This window comes from Mya arenaria, chromosome 2, assembly GCF_026914265.1.
Source record: "Mya arenaria isolate MELC-2E11 chromosome 2, ASM2691426v1".
NCBI lineage: Eukaryota > Metazoa > Mollusca > Bivalvia > Myida > Myidae > Mya > Mya arenaria.
This window is the reverse complement of record NC_069123.1, coordinates 54838539-54856593: the sequence shown is the minus strand read 5'-3', so window position 1 is coordinate 54856593 and position 18055 is coordinate 54838539. Positions and strand designations below refer to the sequence as shown.

At 35.7% G+C, this 18055-nt stretch overlaps 1 protein-coding gene across 1 annotated transcript; it reads left to right on the top strand.

Annotated features, from left to right (window-relative positions):
* Positions 1–13279: 13279 nt before the first annotated feature.
* On the top strand, positions 13280–16634 carry LOC128208508 (prosaposin-like). Its single transcript, XM_052912073.1, has 8 exons — positions 13280–13416; positions 14025–14107; positions 14575–14701; positions 15085–15176; positions 15290–15461; positions 15761–15915; positions 16224–16313; positions 16450–16634. The coding sequence occupies exons 1-8, from the start codon at positions 13356–13358 to the stop codon at positions 16495–16497; spliced, it is 828 nt and encodes a 275-aa protein (XP_052768033.1). The 5' UTR covers positions 13280–13355; the 3' UTR covers positions 16498–16634.
* Positions 16635–18055: the final 1421 nt, after the last annotated feature.

Genomic DNA, 18055 nt, shown 5'->3' with positions numbered 1-18055 from the left:
TAATATTATAGCAAATGTAATATTACGATTTAATTTAAAACTCTTAACATTGTAAATCTAACTCGAAGTAATAAAGGTTCCAAGAAAAGCGCATTTAATCCAACAAATATCATTGTATTCTATAAGTCTAAATATGCAGCACCTGATGCTTTCGTATCTTATCCATAGAAACACATTAAATTCAGATATATTGATGCTAGAAATTAGACACTAGACATATTTAAGCATTTTAATACTTGCATTTTATTAAAAGGGACGAAAACACCTGAGCCACGTATAAAATTGTAATTGTATATCACGTTTAATGTCATACATATTCCAACGTTTAAGTTATCGCTTGAAAATTGAACACTTGTTAGTCTTCCGTAAATTAGAATGTCTTTAATATACACTTTCAAATCGAAGAATTTTATACGAGTTTATGATTTTGGAATACAGATATTACAGCGAATCAAAACCACAATACATTTCAATTTCGCTTTTTATGGTTACATACTTCTTATTAATTTCGCTATGCATTCAATGCAAACAGACAACATTTCAGATTTGAAAAAAAATATATTTCTAGCGTTTGTATATAGTAACCTTACAAAAGAAGTTTTTTAAAGAAGTACATTGCATCAATTTCAGCAAAATAATATCTGAGATATGTATGCATTTTTCTCAGATATTGGACTGAAGTATAACAGTTATAAATTATGTGCATTACTCAGTCATAATCAAAGTATAATTTGAATTAGCATTCTCAATCTTAGATATAGAGAGGGCATCCTGGAACATAACCATTTTTAATAAAGTAAAACTTTCCTATAGGTTAACCCCTCACTGCATTGTTTCACATAAGACACCTTCTATTATACCTTCAAACATAAAAAAACACCCAAAACTAGCTCAATAGACTGTGTCAGGCTTTCCAGTTTCACTGCCAATCAATCGCTAGAGAGTCTGTAATTTTAAGCGGTTTAAAGCATCAAATGTTGCAGTTCCAAACACAACTTTGCACACACTTCAAGTTCCCGCAGTAAAATTTTCACCAAATTTGGACATTTTGCGTTCGCGTTAAAATACAGACGACTAAAAATAACAACTTAAAAATGAAAGTTACTGAAACCAGAAACTAGCATATTTTGATCAACCTGAAAAGACAATGCATTTAAAAGTGAAAATAAGCCCGAAAAAGTGAAATGCAATACATTTCTTGACATAGATGACAAAAAGCAGTTTGGTTCCTTAGATCAAACATTACTAAATTATTTTCCTATGCATCAAGGCAAACAGACAAAATATCAGATTGGAAAAAATGTCATTTCTAGCGTTTAACATATATGACAACCATACAATTTAGTACAAACCCTATTGATCTAAACACTACTAAGGTTTGTCCTTAGAATATTCACTTACTTTGAAGTTTTGCTCCGATTATTTTTCAAGGAACCCATTTTGTATCAGGCCGGAAGACAGCTAGTTCTAGCAAAATATATTTAAGCTTGTCATTCTACTGAATTTAAAGTATAACAATTATTAATTATATGCTTCACTTACCCATAAACAACATTTCAATCTGAAGTAGCATTCTTAAACTTCAACCACATACAGCTTTTTGGATTCAGTTTTTATGTGCCATAATTATAATAAATATGTTTTTATACAGTATATAATTATTGTTAAAACTGTGTACGTGCAGAAAGGAAGTAGGGCTGGAATAGCCATTTCTTTAATTATCTTAATAAATATGTATTAATAACGTTAATATAGCTAAGAGGATGTTACAGCTATTTCTATATGGCCTCAGTATCAAGTTTAAAATCCTCTTTCTGTTAGCACGTTGGACGAATGATGACATCAAAGAAGTCATTAAAATATGTGATGGTTGAAGCGAACCTAAGGACTTTGCATCGGTTGATTCAAGTTCAAAAATGATCATTTCAATGCCGATATATTTTGACTGACAGGTGTGTAATTAACTTTAACCGAATATTTGATAGAGGTTTTAAGTTTATTTCGGCTCCTATAAGGGCGTAACGTTTAAAGCTGTTAACAGTTTGAACCCAGCATTTATAGTAGCATAATCAGATCCATATACATTGATAGTGCTAAGCCAATAATCTTTAATGAATTTATTTATGAAAAGTGTTATTTGTGATGAATAACCGTTCTCTGTAGGGATTGTTTGGTGTTTTTTGGATTGTAATTATTTTCACATAATATATTGTCTTGTATTTCGAAAGCAGGCATGATAATATTAGAATGTTCTAATACTTGATTTGTTTAGATTGTAAATAAAGGATTTTAATCATGTGGTTACCATATCGAATCAAGTCAACTCCATCTTATCTATGCATCTGTTAAACATATTCAAAGCTGGCGTTAAACTGTTCTGACGTAATGATTCTATACATATGAACTTCTTTTCCCTAACAAACATAATCTGGACAAACACTATTTAGCCCCATTGTAGTCAGACGATAAGGTAATTCCCCTAAGCCTTTAAAACCCAGACAATTAGTGTCGGCAAGCATGGGTATCTATCTTTAATCGAATTAGTTATTGACCGAATCAGGATGAAACATGTATCAATCACATTCGTCTTCCATTTCATTGTTTAAAGAAGGCTGAACGACCCACTGCGGACTAAGATAGGGGTAATTCGCCTACTATCTCGTTTCCCCGGATGTTGTTATATTTTGGCTGTTTGAAAATACTATTATATTTGTATTTACTATGTCTGGGTGAATGTTGGAAAGCTGATTAATCGACAGTAACCTCTGCAAATAGGGGAGACGTAAAAGGAGTAGATGTATGTAAATATATCGAAATTATATAAAAGTGGAAGCAAAGAAAGTAATGTTAATTTCTCCCGCAATACGAGCATAAACAGGAATGGTATTACACAATATTCAATAAACTCACTAAGCTTTTTTGAATTATTCAGAAAGAACAAACATTGAAAAAATATCTGGATTATATTGTCAATAATACTTGTAAAGTCTAGAGCTTCCATTATTAATATCTTGATAGGGATTGGTACTTAACAAGGTGTAGATGTCAACCATGTTATGAAATCGGCGGTGAATAAAAGGTATTGTCTTTCACACAAGCTTTAAATGTTTGTCATATTATTTCATTACATATGTATTATACATGCATGCCGAAGCAAGCATTGAAAAAAAAGCGAGGTCTTGAAAACTAGTACGTATAACTAATAGTGTTACCAAATATGGGCTAGATGTGTCCACGGAAAAAATACTCTTACCTTTTAGTACAAAAACTAATAAAACATATATTATACAAAAAACGCATTTAATTTGTATTTAATTTGATCTTTAATTAAGAAAATCAAAAACGCAACAATATCAAAGCATAAAGTAAATCTGAGCGTCTTACCTGAATGTAACCCAATTGAAATGGTATTGCCATCACATACAAACACGATACAGATAATAACCGCCACGTTCAGTGCTTACAGCGTCATTTAAACAATACCAATAGAACATGTCCAGTTGTCAGTATAGGCAAACATTGTCGCACTGGCGAATGGCAGAAAGGAGGGAAGCTTTTGTGGTAAAACTCGATATCTGGTCCTGACAGATGCGCAACTCCCACTTCAATTTTCCTGAAAACGACACTGTTCAGCCGCTAGCAATTTTCTTAATTACTACTAAGTAAGGTTTTAAAATGACAATACGTTTCAATTATGGATATTTACATCGGTACTAAAGCTGACCTAAATACCCAAGGAATTCAATTTCGAAGCAATGTTTGCATCGTTTTGAAATGTGCGCAAATGACACTTGGCAGGTTAACAACTATACGCACATATTTAACGGACAAGTAGGGTAGCCGGCCCGACATAAGTACTACCCAGATATGATCAGATATAAACTTATTTTCGGAGTCTAACTAGTATTTTCATTTATACTCCTTTTTGCGTACCCTTTTTGTACCCACGTGATGCCCCTCTTGCCCAGTTTTGATCACCGATGACGAGTTCAGAAACGTCGACTCCTACGCCGGCTTCTGGAGAAATAATTCGCCGTCATTTCATTTTTAAGTGTATTAACTAGTGTTTCAGTGCAAACATAGTATAACAATTCATCAATTTAATTTCTATTACAATTCATCAATTTAATTTCATTGCTATTTTTTGCTCCGAATGATAACTGTTAATGAGATAGCAATTCACCCGTGCAATCAATGGATTACTATGTGTTATATCAATATAACGCTTGAATTGCTTTACTACAATACTATAAATGCTCTCACTTCAAGACAAAAGTTGATCTTCTTGAAGACTTTGGTGAAGAGCTTTAACTGTGTACCTGCGTGATCAATTGACGTATCGTTGTTCAACTAAATAAATGGCAAAACAATAAATGTTGTAAAAGCAACAAACGAACAAAAAGCGAGAAGCCGGATAAGCACACTATTATGTCCGGTCAGTTTCCTCCGTTAGCCCCGGCAGACCAGGACGCGCCGTCTACCCCTCTTCCGGGAGCCCAGTGTGCCTCTCAGCCTCTGATTACCCCGCAGCAGCAGATGTTTGACAAGTTCTACCCACCTCACCTTCAGTACATCACTCCGCTCATGTCTCAAACTTCCGGTCCCTCCCGTTAAGGACACCAGTAATCAACAAATCATGGCCAGGCTGAACATTATTGAAAGTCGCTCAACTAAACTTGACCGAATTGAAACGAATGTGTCAACAATCTCTAAAAACGTAACTCTTGTAGAAGGCAAAATAGGTGACATTGAAACTAAATTTTCAAATGTTGACAAGAGGCTGATTGACTTAGAGAATAGTCGAGCTTTTGATAGCATTCAATGTGATGAGCTGAAAGAAAAGTGTAATTATATTGAAATTAATTTGAAGGCTGAAAAGTCGAAAAACATTGAAAGGGGTAAATCCCTTGACTACCTCAAGCATGACCATGTCTGTCTAAAAACTTAATTGACCTAAAATCGCGGTCTCGCGGAGGGATAATCTCCTCTTTTTCAGTTACGAAGAGTCAGCAACTGTCGATGAAAGAAAAAAGGAAACCTTTTCGAGAAAATAATTTCTTTCTGGGAACACAACCTTGCCATTGCAGATGCCCGCGCAAACTTTAAGATCGATCGTGCCCACCGCATTGGTCGTTATGTTAACAGTTCCAAATTCCCAGTTGTCTCCAAATTTAATTTCTATGGAAACGAAAAGGTTGTCAAGGAAAATGTAACTCAGAGACTCGAATTTCCGTGTGGCCGACCAGTTCACACATGAAGTCCAGGAACGCCGGAAAGTCCTTGTTCAGTATGTGATTCAAGAAAGCACTCAAGTTAAACGGTCCTCTCTAGTGGCCCACAAACTCTACATCGACGGGCGTTTGCACACGGTGGATTCCCTGCCATCGGACCCTATACCGGAAATCCCACCGTGGTGGCGCACAGAGGACTTTCTGCAATCAAAGGAATACGTCTTCCGGTGAATCACTATTGATTCGAATGAAAAAGGGTATATGTGTATCAAACTATGTATAAGCTTTTTTGGAACTACTAAAGATGTGTTAATTATTCACTGTAACATTCCCTTCGAAGACTCAGTCGTTATAAAAAAACGACTGTCTCCTTTATTTGAAATCGATTTTTTGATAGCATCGCTAATGAAATCCGTGGATTTTTTTTTCAACGTTTCAATCTATGAAAGTTTTACATATAACAGAGTTGTCGTCCCAATGTCCCGTATCATTTGTGATTTGCTGATCCTGGCAATATTTTACATGACAAATTAATCTGGGATGAATCCAAATCCCAAGAACTTATGCCATTCTTACACCTTAAAAGGGATCTGTTTGATGTTATAAAAGAACAATTTTCTAGTGGTGAAATAGATATAAATGACTGTATTAATACATTATCGGATATTATTTACGATGTCTCATCTATGGTATACGGTAAAACTTTTTCATCGAAACGCTGGAATTCGAAATATAAAAATAAGAAACATGCATGGTTCAGTACTGAATGTAGACAAGCATATACAGTTTGTGACAAAACGAGGCAGTTTAATTTGTTACCAAATGATTTTAATAGACTTAATTTTCTATCTGCAAGAAAACAATACTGCTCCGCGAAGCGTAAGGCGAGATTATTATTTTATAGCAAAGAGAAGTCTAATAGGTTAAAATTTTGTAAAAGTAATCTAGAAAGTTCTTGAAGTACTTTAAAACAAAATAATAAGAAAGATGGAACGTCAGTCGATGTACCATTAGAAATATGTGTTAACCATTTTAAGAATATGTCATCTACACCAAATGCAAGTAATTTTAACCATGGAAATTTTAACAATAGTGATAATATCTCTTTTGGAAGCCATGATTATGCTTTGACGTTAGATGAGATGGTTAATACAATCAGTTCTATGTCTAGACACAAAAGCAGTGATGTTAGTGACAATGTTGCAGATTTTTTCATAGATGCAAAAATGTTTTGTTCCGTATTTATTAACTATTTTAACAAGATATTTGATAATGGTATTTTTCCAGTAGCCTGGACTAAAGGTGTGAGGTGTAATGCCATAAAAAGGTGATAAAACTAACACATCTTATTATAGAGGGTTAACACTATATAGAGGGTGTGAAACTGAAAATAAATTTCGTGAAGCGCAGTTTGGTTCTTGTGACAACAGAAGAACTGTTGATTGTATATTTATACTGCATACTATTATCCAAAATGGTTTTAGCTCAAAAACAGAAATTGTACTGTGCTTTTATTGATTATGAAAAGGCTTTTATGCACGGAGTTTTGTGGATTAAATTAGTTCAGTCTGGAATAAGCAGTAAAATGAAAAGGCAAATGTTAAGGCGTGTGTCAAAGATATGAATACTATGTTAAATTCAGAACTGTTCGTTAGATCTCTTGGAGTGATACAAGGGGAACCTCTTTCTCATCTTTTATTCATTTTGTTTATTCAAAGTTTCAAAGTTTATTGGCAGATCGGCATAAAATAGCCTTTGGCCATTAACAACATTAATATGGCAAAAGCATATATCATCTATAGAGAATAACGGAAAACTAATAAATATACATTATGTAATTAAATATCACAATATAAATTATAAAACATTTATAAGGAAAATACATAAATAAACAAAGCTTAACATAATAATCATTGCTATTGTACAAGGAAAGTATTTCTTCAATTCATGGCTTCTTTAATGTAAATTACTAACTTAGTTGTTCTTTTGCTTAACATTAGTTGTTAAACATATCTATATCTGGCCATGATATTTTACCTGCGTATTTTAAGCGTAAAAGTTTAAATTTACTACAGAATAATAAAGAATGGTTTCATTTTCAATTGCATTAGCGTTACAGCATTTGCATAGTGTGTTTTCTCTCGAAATACCGTGATTTCTGTCATTCGTGAGTATTCAGATTTTGAAAATCTAACCCAGAATGATATAACTAAGCTGACTGTATACATGTTACTGTTTGATGACGATATTGCTCTGTTCACAACTGACCCTAAATGTCTTCACGCACAATTGATGCAATACATAGATATTCATGCAAGTGGGGTCTTAAAATTAATTTTGTTAAAAATAAAATATGTATTTTTGAAAAACGAAGAACATTGAATCGATTTGTTTGGGCCATTAATAATAATGTTGTCGAAACAGTGGATAGCTTTTGTCATTTGGGTATAAAATTCAATTACAATGAAAGTTTTGGAAATGCAGTAATGAACGCGCCATTACGACGTTCCAGCAATAGGTACCAATTTCTGCCGTTCTGTCAACATATATCATTGAGGAGTTGTGTATTTCTTATTCACATGCAAGCACAAAAACAACTGTAATCTATTTTCTAAATGTTATTATACACAGAGAGAGAGATGGAAATTTTCTTTATTCCATTATGAAGCGACATAATTAAATCAAAATAATAATAACACTACAAAAGAAATGAGATAAACATTCATGTTACACAACTACAAAAAGTCATATTTCAAGTAACTTCTGTACAATAGAATGAAATGTAAAGGGACAAGTCCAGGAGCCGGCACAATAACGATGACCCTTTGAATGGCTCAAGGTCCAAGCAGTTAACGAGACCCAAAACACGTCGGTTAGCTTACAAAATGTACAGTATACGTTCACAATTATACAATATATTGAAATAGGGGACACGGGGATTGTGTAGACACAGTATACATGACCTGTACTAGTGGATTGTAATAGGTAAAACCACTTTAATTTGAATGCAATTATTACAACTCCTCTGTAATAATATTATATTACTGAATAGAAATCAAGGAAGTTGCAGCTCCTGCAAGCGCCGCCGGTATTTCTTCATTGAATATCGATACGGTTTGATAGGCATTTGTAATTTACCATTCCGGGGGTAACAACTCTTCAATTTGAAACATGAAACATCCATTAAAAGAACATCTCAAGTGATGTTCAGCTAGTACCTTATATTTCATATGTTCATAAATCTCTTTAATGGATGGTTGACAAAGAAAGGAGTGATTTTTCAGTCGTGATAGCAAACCGTTATTACAGTCATTTTGCTGTTAACCTTTTATATGTTTTCAGAAACTAAATCAGTGCATCTGTACAAAAGCTATTATTGCCGGTTTTCTCATAATTTGTAAGCTCATAGATGTTAAATGGATAGTTTTTAAAACGAGGAATGATCTTTGCGGCATTGCAGCTTTAGTCATTTTTAACAATGGTATTTTGGTAAGTAACAAATACGCAAATTATTTAAATTCATTCTTCATTGCAAGTGTTTGCCATCAATAAATTTCAGTTTGCGTTAAAGTCATTTTACAAGATAGAAACAAATTATTTAAAGGTAATAACTCTGCGCACGGTTTTTGTCAAAGGCCGAATTACTGTCATGACGTTTGTTAATGTTTCTGGCATAGACAAAAGGTAGACAGTAGTAGCCATGTAAGATTTTAAGAAACAACTCCGTACAATTATGCATGACCTTACTATTTATAAAATAGGCGTAATCGATTAAATGATGCAACAAAACAACGTTCGATCAAGTGTTAACTCGAGGTTTGCAAAGATAACACCAAGTAGCCAAGTAGATTATCAATATTACGGTGAAACAGAAGTTACACGCAAGTTCAAGTGTAGAGACTTACCACGGTAGACTGATTTAAATGATTTTCATAGTATGAATCAGTTTGCCACTATCCGTGAGTAACACGCAATGTATGACATGAAATATAACATGCAATATATTCGTTGCATCGCTGTCAAATCCAAGTTAGTGCATCATTGCAAACAGCATTAATTTAGAAATATATTAAAATATGGACAGACGTATGCATAAGGATTGCTTACTTAATGTATCCTAATGTACGAAGAAAAAGCGTGAGACGTGAACAGATGAGAAAGTTTATGGGCGCCTTGTTGAAATAATTCCTTAATATTTTATAATGCAATCAAATAAAATATTTACATACATATTCATGGTTTCGTAATCTAGTGCCCATTTGTTGGTCGAATCAATACAAATAATTACGAAAAAAGACTATATTGCGTATAGTATAAACTATTGCTTATATAAGCCATAGAGAAGGTGTCGAGTACATCAGCACTGGAAATATTAAATCTTCTTTACTCTTATATCAGCAGTTCCATTTAAACAAACATGACTCGTTTGTAACAATGTTCCGGAATGTATCAAATAATAAGACAATAAGTGTATCATAAGATACCAATAGTGTTGTAGTACAAGTTATATATATGAGATGTCACGAGTCGTCATATTATAACCTATTTTATTTGAAACAATATCATGATATTTGTAAGTAAGCGAGCCTTTGGTTAGAAAATTAACATTGTCTTCCCCTGATTATTTGGGTTAAAGTAATCATAATAAAACAGAAACAAATAAGATTATGTATACATGCACATGTATTTAAAAATGATTGCTTCATAAGTAAGTAAGACATTAGGCCAGGTGTGATGAAGGCAATGTACATGCTAGGTGCGGTGTTAACAGTACAGTTAATTACCTGATACGATTCATCAGCCTTCATGTAGGTGTTGCTCAGCGGCGTGATAGTCACGATGCACTTTACTGTTCTGTTCTTGATCAACATGTGTACTGTAATATTAATTATATATTATTCTTTTTAATCAATATTATTCTTCAGTAAGCCGGTGAAGTGTATGTAACACTCAACATGGACCTTGTGGTGTACATATCATCTCTTAACATTGACAACTCTAACTGTAGAACTTTAAAACAGATAACATATAGGCGTAAAAAAGATGAAAAATTATATTTATTTGAACTTTAGTAGGCAATAAGCAGGTAATTGAATATTCGAATACCCAGCTTATAACTTCCTCCGAACTTTACCGTCATTTTTAAATCAGTAGTGCTAAAATGTAAATCCCTAGAATAAAAGGATAATCTGAAAAGACAAACAGTCCAGAAAATATGTAAATATTGCGAAACTATTTCAATTTATCTTATATCTGTAGAAGAGCCTTTCTTTTTATGAAACTGATGCGCGCATCTCTTAATTAAGACATGCATCCGATATTTGTTCGAAATGATACTAGCCCTAATTGGAATGTGTATCTGTAGCCCTGCATCAGAATATCACTGCGGTGGTGGTGTGTTAGCTTATTGATATTCGCACTCGGGACTTGCCCATTCGGCGAGTGTTCCAATAAGATTGTTAGTAATTTAAGTTTTTTGGAGCAGTAAGAGCCTCCTTGGTTCTTTTACGTGCACCAGTGTAGAACACTGCCACACGGAATCAACATTTCACGTCCCTCCCGGAAGACGATAAGTATTTAGTGGTGTGGTGGGGAATCGAACCTGCGACCCCTGGATTGACAGTCAAGTGTTGCCACTTGACCACGGTTCCACCATATCACTGCGGTACTACAGAGCTAGCACTATATTACCCAGGTGAAGCAAAAGATATGAGCAAAAGTTTAAACATATTGTTCAAGTTTTAACATCAATATCGGTATAACAATAAGATACAATTTACAGAATGTAGAAGTGTGGAAGATATATAAAAGTGTAATAAAACATTTCAGACGAAATAGCACTTGTGTATGCAGTTTAAGATATATCTTGTAACCTGGCAGTGTCAGGTCCGTTCACCTACCGTATTTGCATCTTCTTATGGCACTGACGTGGCAGTTTCCGGTCCGTTAACTTCCGTATTTGTGTCTTCTTATGGCACTGACGTGTCAGTTTCCGGTTCCGTTAACTTCCTTATTTAAGTCTTCTTATGGCACTGACCTGGCAGTTCCCGGTCCGTTAATTTTTGTATTTAAGTCTTCTTATGGCACTGACCTGGCAGTTTACGCTTCGTTTACATACAGTATTTATGTCTTCTAATGGCACTTACCTGGAATTTTCCGGTCCGATCACCTACAGTATTTATGTCTTCTAATGGCACTTACTTTGCAGTTTCCGGTTCGATCAACTACAGTATTTATGTCTTCTAATGGCACTGACCTGGCAGTTTACGGTCCGTTTACATACAGTATATATGTCTTCTAATGACACTTACCTGGCAGTTTCCGGTCCGTTCAATTACGGTATTTTTGTCTTCTTATGGCAATTACCTGACTGTTTCCGGTCCGTTCACCTTTCGTATTTCTGTCTTCTAATGGCACTGACCTGGCAGTTTCCGGTCAGCTTACCTACAGTCTTTATGTCTTCTTATGGCACGTGCCAGGCAGTTTCCGATCCGTTCACCTTTCGTATTTCTGTCTTCTTATGATACTTACCTGGTAGTTCCTGGTCCGTTTACTTACAGTATTTGTGTCTTCTCATGGCACTGACCTGGCAGTTTCCGGTCCGTTAACCTTTCGTATATCCGTCTTCTTATGGCACTTACATGGCAGGTTCCGGTCCGTTTACCCACAGAAGTTGTATATTCTTATTGCACTGACCTGGCAGTGTCCGGTCCGTTCACCTTTCGTATTTGTGTCTTTGTAATAGCACTGATCAGGCATTTTCCGGTCCGTTCACCTTTCTTATTTATGTCTTCTAATGGCACTTACAACTGCGTCGGTTGGTACAATATATTCAAGTAAAGTACTTATAACGATTGTGTCGGTGATAAAGAGGCAATCAGCAACTATGGGACCAAGAAAAAACAACTACCTCTTTATCCTGTTTTGACGTTCGCTTAATTTTGACAAGTGCCTGCAAAATTGTATATAATTACTAATTACAAATATGGGTCGCAATACAAATTATAGTGCACGTGTAGTGGGGTGTAGTATCTAGCTCACCGGAGTATAGGCTGTCATATGCATTTGGTCGATTTAAGGGGGCCTTATTCTCTATGAGCAGGGCCGCACAAGAGAGTACCTGTGTTAGACTAACAAACTTCTTAATCGTAACGGACAAGATAGAAAATCTGGAGAGTCGAATTTGAGTTGTTTACATATCAGAGAGGAGAATATATCCAGAATCCAACTAAACACGCCCCATTGCTTTACATGGACTTTTCTATTACTTCTAAGCTGTATGAATGCGTTCCCAAAATACTACTTCAGTTTTCCGAGAAATGTCACTTATTTCATATAAAACCAGGAGGCAAATTAGCGAATGGATAACTTTTTGAGTCGAATTAACGGTACCTTTAGACGGATTCAATTAGGCTTAACACGCTGGCATTCGTGAGAGGTGGCAGTCCAAATGACAGTTCCTTCTTTACGACCAGCAATATGCGTCCTCTGTTTGGTTCAACGTCAGAACCATTCTATGTATTGGATTGATTGGAAATAATAAACCGTAAACAGTTAATCTATATTACACGTTGATGTTGGAGTCAAACAAATAGCAACAAAAACATTAACTGTGTCATGTGCTGAAGCGTTCGAGTCATATAAATATTTTTGATATTTGTTTGGTCTCAATTCTAGCTCAAAATCAATCTTGTACAACTACGCCGAACAAAGGTTAAATGTATCAGCTCAAAAACCTAACCAGAGCTACCAGGCTGAATAAAGTATACATAAGTGTAAAGCGACATTGACCGTTTGTCTTTCGGCCTCCGATGTTTGGTTTTGTTCCTTATATGTGTATCTAAATGATATCTGATTGAATCAAGGATATACATGCAGTCAATCCGCAAGCCGATGTCCTTGACCATGCGTGGTTTTGTGAGAAGGCTCCGAATGAAACTGACAACTTTCCGGATTTATTTTAATTGTCAATGATCAAGATCAATTGTTTGTTTCGATTACACAGGAAGAGATGGCAATCATGACTTCAAGTACCATGTGTTTGATCCGGGAGTTCAAGTGTTTTGAAAGTACATGTAGTGTACTGCGTGGCAAACTTTTAACATTGTCGTAACGGACATTTACATGACGGTCATGGAGAAACAGCTCTTCGTACTTGCTGCCGTTTTATTAAGTTTAGCTGCAGGTACAGTGGAGATTTTAAAAATTTATCATTACAAATGTGTTGTACATGTAGTTTTTGATAGAAATATGTATCTTTGTATACTTTTATGACATTTGATGAGTATTTTTTTCAAAACTTTGCTGATTTACAAGTCGTAAATACTATAACTTACTATTACTATAACGCTAATTTGGTAGTTACAAGGCTGCATAATGCCATATGAAATAAATGGAAATGGTTAACCATTACCTTATTGCCGTACATTTATATAGCAACGGGTTTTTTTAACTTACTTAGTCAATAGTGATGGAAGTTCCGTAGTTATTCTATAGGTCAATATTTTAAGCATAAATACTAGGCCTCTTCCTTTACTATGTAAGGGAAGTTACAGTGTTATGTTTACATTCTTATTAGTATCTATAATGGAAATAACAATTTTATCTTCTGGTCGGTGGCTATATTATTGACGGAAACCATGTGGACAAAGGAGGGTAAAAAAGCTTGAACTTTCTTTATTTATATTAAACTTTTCCATGGCGTGCGTGTCCTCAAATATGTGGGAAACATTGGAAAAGCTCCAGTAGTCCTCGCCCTACCAAGTATTAACAAGTTGTTGGTCATTATTTCAGCCTCTGGTGTGGACGAGTGCCAGTCATGTATTGACCAGGTCCATCAGATGCAGACTGGAGTGGCGTTTTTGCGGAATGCAAAAGTAAGTACATTTTTGTTAAGTTTGACAATTGTTAATATTCAAATTTAATTTACCTCGCTCACTTTGATTCAAATAACGACATCCAAAAAATGGTATCGCAGCATTCACAACAATGGCGACATGCTCAAGAATGCCACAATTACTGTGAAGGTCGCGATTGCTGAGGATATTTGATTGTGAATGTTCTGAATATTGTGAAAGTCGCGAATGTTGTGAATGTCCCGACTGTTTTGTATGTCAACAATCGATTGTCTCAAATCTTTTTAAACCTATATTCAAATTTCGAGTTTTTTTATGTTGAGCCAATTTGACACACTAAGATTATCATGCTACCCATATAACAGACTGTCTCGGATTTCAAACTACCTAAAATAGCGTTGACTCTTACGCTTCTAACGAGCGCAGTCATTTTTTTGGAAATTAAAGGTAGAATTTAATAACATAATGCCCTTGTTTTGTATGTACAGCTCCGCGAGATAGTGACTAGATCTTCCGCACGGAACATATGTGCTGCAATTGGCCAGTGTCCGGAAGATGGTGATAATACCGACATGCAGGAGGAGTTCTACCCCGCTGTCGACAACGGCCTCGTTGGTAGGAAAACGCAATATCATGAATATGTCTAATCTTTCAGACTTGTTTTTAAACCTTTATATACCATGTTTCTATTTTTTCCAATTAATTCTTTTTCCTGATATACGAGCATAATTAATGAGCGCATGTGAGTTTGTTTGCGGTCACCGAGTTGTTTCTTCCGAGTACTCAACACAAGACAACAATATTGTGTATTATCGTGCCAAGAAGAGTGATTAGATTTATGACAAAATCACTTGTTTCTCAACAGTTGTAATATAAAGAAATAAACTTTATACTGTATGAAGCACCAATGTTTCCTCTAAAAAAGGAGATTGCGTACTATAGCTTTGTTTGACTAACATGAATTTCAACACTGCGTTTAGTTCCTTGTACATTTCTAGATGTCACGGCCCTGCACACGAACTCCATTTGCCACATCTGCCGCGTGACCTTTAACTTCCTCCACAATTTCCTCTCCAACAAACACTGGCAGGTGAGTAGCATTAGTAAACATGAATAAATCTAAATCGTACGCACCAGTTTGTATGTACATAAAGTGTAAAATTATGACCATGTTTCCTTCTTCAACCACGTGCCTTCCCCCAGACTGTGTTGCTGCGACTGTTGAAGCTTGGGTGCCACTACATACCGTTGTTCTCCGCCACGTGTACGAATCTCGTCGACCAGTGGGGCGGGATGATCATCCACCTCCTCGTCAACTATCTCAACCCCCGCATGTGCCACGACCTGCTCCACATCTGCCCTAACGCTACAGCAGGTCAGTGCATGTCGAAATATATTCTTAATAGTAATGTCTTTAAGCTATGAAACTTAAAACCCGGAGGCGGAAAGAACATTCCACGGCTTAATTTTAAATGTTTTTAAATGTGATTCGCTTTCCATTGCGACCTCAGTTAAATAAGCTTTAAACGAAATATGATTTAAATCATTAGTGTATGTATACCAGTCTCCCTTTTCAATAACACGTATATACAAATTATCGCGCCTCCGGAACAGTTCAAGGCTATCATTAGTTTAACTGGCTTCATGAATGCATCTATATTTTCTTCCTGCCAGTTTCTGAGGCTGCGCTTGCGGTTGACGACTGCCGGATGTGTGAGTTTGGTCAGGGGCTGGTGTACGACACCGTTAACGACCCAAGTCTCCACGTCAGGTTGGACAACCTCGCCAGGGAGATCTGTATCGCCGACGGTGACCAGATGGATGACGGGGTCAGGCAACGGTTTCTTCTTAAATTATAGTGCAATTCTTGTTTTTGAATAGCTTGAGGAAAAGAGTTTTTTTTGTTTATGGTGTCCGTCTCTCTCCAATAGATCGTTTGTTCAACCTCACTTGACAACAATACTAGTTCTGGTTTCAACTCAGGATGGTGAATGTTATCAGAAATCCGTCTTCACGATACAAAATAATTAATATAAACTTAAACTAAACATACGCATACTTTCACTGTCAATTATGTCTTGTTTGAATACTTTCATAAAACTACCATGTAAAGTTCTTTATATATAATTGATTCCAGTGTGTGTTTGTAACCTCACAACTCTCCGAGGCATTGAAGCAGGTCGCTGCGGACCTAAAACAGTCCACAGCCCTGAAGACTTTCTGTCAGGTAACAGTTTCCAGTTGTGCGACGTCTGGCTGTAGTTTATCTGTGTATCTGTTGTCCGTAGCTTCATCGTAGTCACATTATACGGTTGTTTATGTAAGAAAACACGAATAATCTAATGAATTTCTATGTTTTGCAGACAGAAAACATTTGCCCCGCTGGCTTGAAGACGATTCTTGACAACTAATCAAGATCTATCGCTGGGATTCCACATAATTCAAATGTTTCTGCAATGAACTGATTATAACATTAACTGTGCTGCTTGGAGTGTTGACCTTCCAAAGAACGATTGGTAATAAATTAAAATAAATAAGTGTACTTTTATTTTGCGTTGTATGCATTATTTGCATCCGTATTTCGTACCCTTCAACTACATCTTCATATCACAGGCTACAAGCAAATTTCGTGGTCCTAGGTTAACCGTGATAAAAGTATTTGGACAATTGTGGTGTTGAACATAGCCTTTGACCTAATGAGTTCCAAGAATATAGGGATAATCTACTGGTTGAGGACGACATACCAGTACAGCTTCATGGCCCTATGCAAAAGTGCTTTTAATTTATTTCACTGAAAAATATTTACAAACAACATTGACCTTGACCCGATAACCTTAAAAACTATAGGGGTCAGTGATTCTTCATTGTCCAAGGAGGCCAAGCTGTTGTCTAGTTATAAGTCTAAAGACCTTCTCTTCAAAGATGAACATCATTCATTGAAGGGTTATGTATATCCATGTCTAATTTTTGGCAATATTTGGGAACGTAACCTATTAAACAATTCACTTGAAAATGTCTAGCGATTCAAAAGTCCCCTTTCGGTTGTGTTGTCATAGCAACATGATTTTAACATGATGTGCATAATTTCCGTGTGGCCTCTTACCACTAGAATACAACAGTCCAAACACTTTGAAAATTTTCATTTATTATAAAACGTTTGTGAATAAAGTTATACAGTTGGCCTTCTTCGTATATACCAAGTTTCATGAATGCATTTTTTATTTTCTTTGTTTTATGCCAAGATCCAGTATAAAACGTGACATTTTCAGTATTTTTGTTGCCAAAAAAATCAATCCTGAACAAAAAAATACGGTGGGTCCAGGGCAAAGCCGTGGCTATGGGTCCAGGGTGCTTGGGGCGCCCATAATCTCCTGAGAATTATGGATTTCAAATGGCTGGAAACGCCTTGAGAATAAATTGGCATTGAAATAAGAATCTAGCCTAACTCGATGATATGTTGTACCATAATTTGATAAAGGCTCCTTAATGTTAAATGCCTAATGTCTTTTAATTAACACATGCCAGTAAATCAAAGCATGGTTATACCATCTCAGACTATAGACTACCTTCAATATTTACAGGTTTTAAAGCTGAATTATTCGGGGGGGGGGGGGGGGGGGGGTTAAACGGCTGAACTACTGGATGGACGTGATCTACTTTTGTGTTTACAGTTTCATCGCATTGTTACTCGAACACCAGATATGGTCACTTTACAGAATACACAGTAGTTAGTTGAACCAATTTTAATTTTCCTTTAAGAAACGTAACTGTTAATCTTAGTTGTATAATGTTTAGTGCACAAGTGAAGCTTTCTCCCCATATATATTGTGTTGGGATCAGTGATATCTTGCGTGCAATTTGGGAGACTCAGAATTGGTCAATCGACTATAGAATATATATTGATATATTGAGGTGGTTGACCTTGTATCAATTTCGTCAGAATAGAACGATTAGATCGACGGGGATCTG

What these genes read in the sequence shown, in the direction of transcription:
- LOC128208508 (XM_052912073.1), top strand. Translation starts at nt 13,356, where the DNA reads ATGACGGTCATGGAGAAACAGCTCTTCGTACTTGCTGCCGTTTTATTA. An exon ending in CTGCCCTAACGCTACAGCAG is followed by an intron (nt 15,462 to 15,760) that starts GTCAGTGCATGT and finishes TCTTCCTGCCAG; the next exon opens with TTTCTGAGGCTGCGCTTGCG. An exon ending in CCCTGAAGACTTTCTGTCAG is followed by an intron (nt 16,314 to 16,449) that starts GTAACAGTTTCC and finishes TATGTTTTGCAG; the next exon opens with ACAGAAAACATTTGCCCCGC.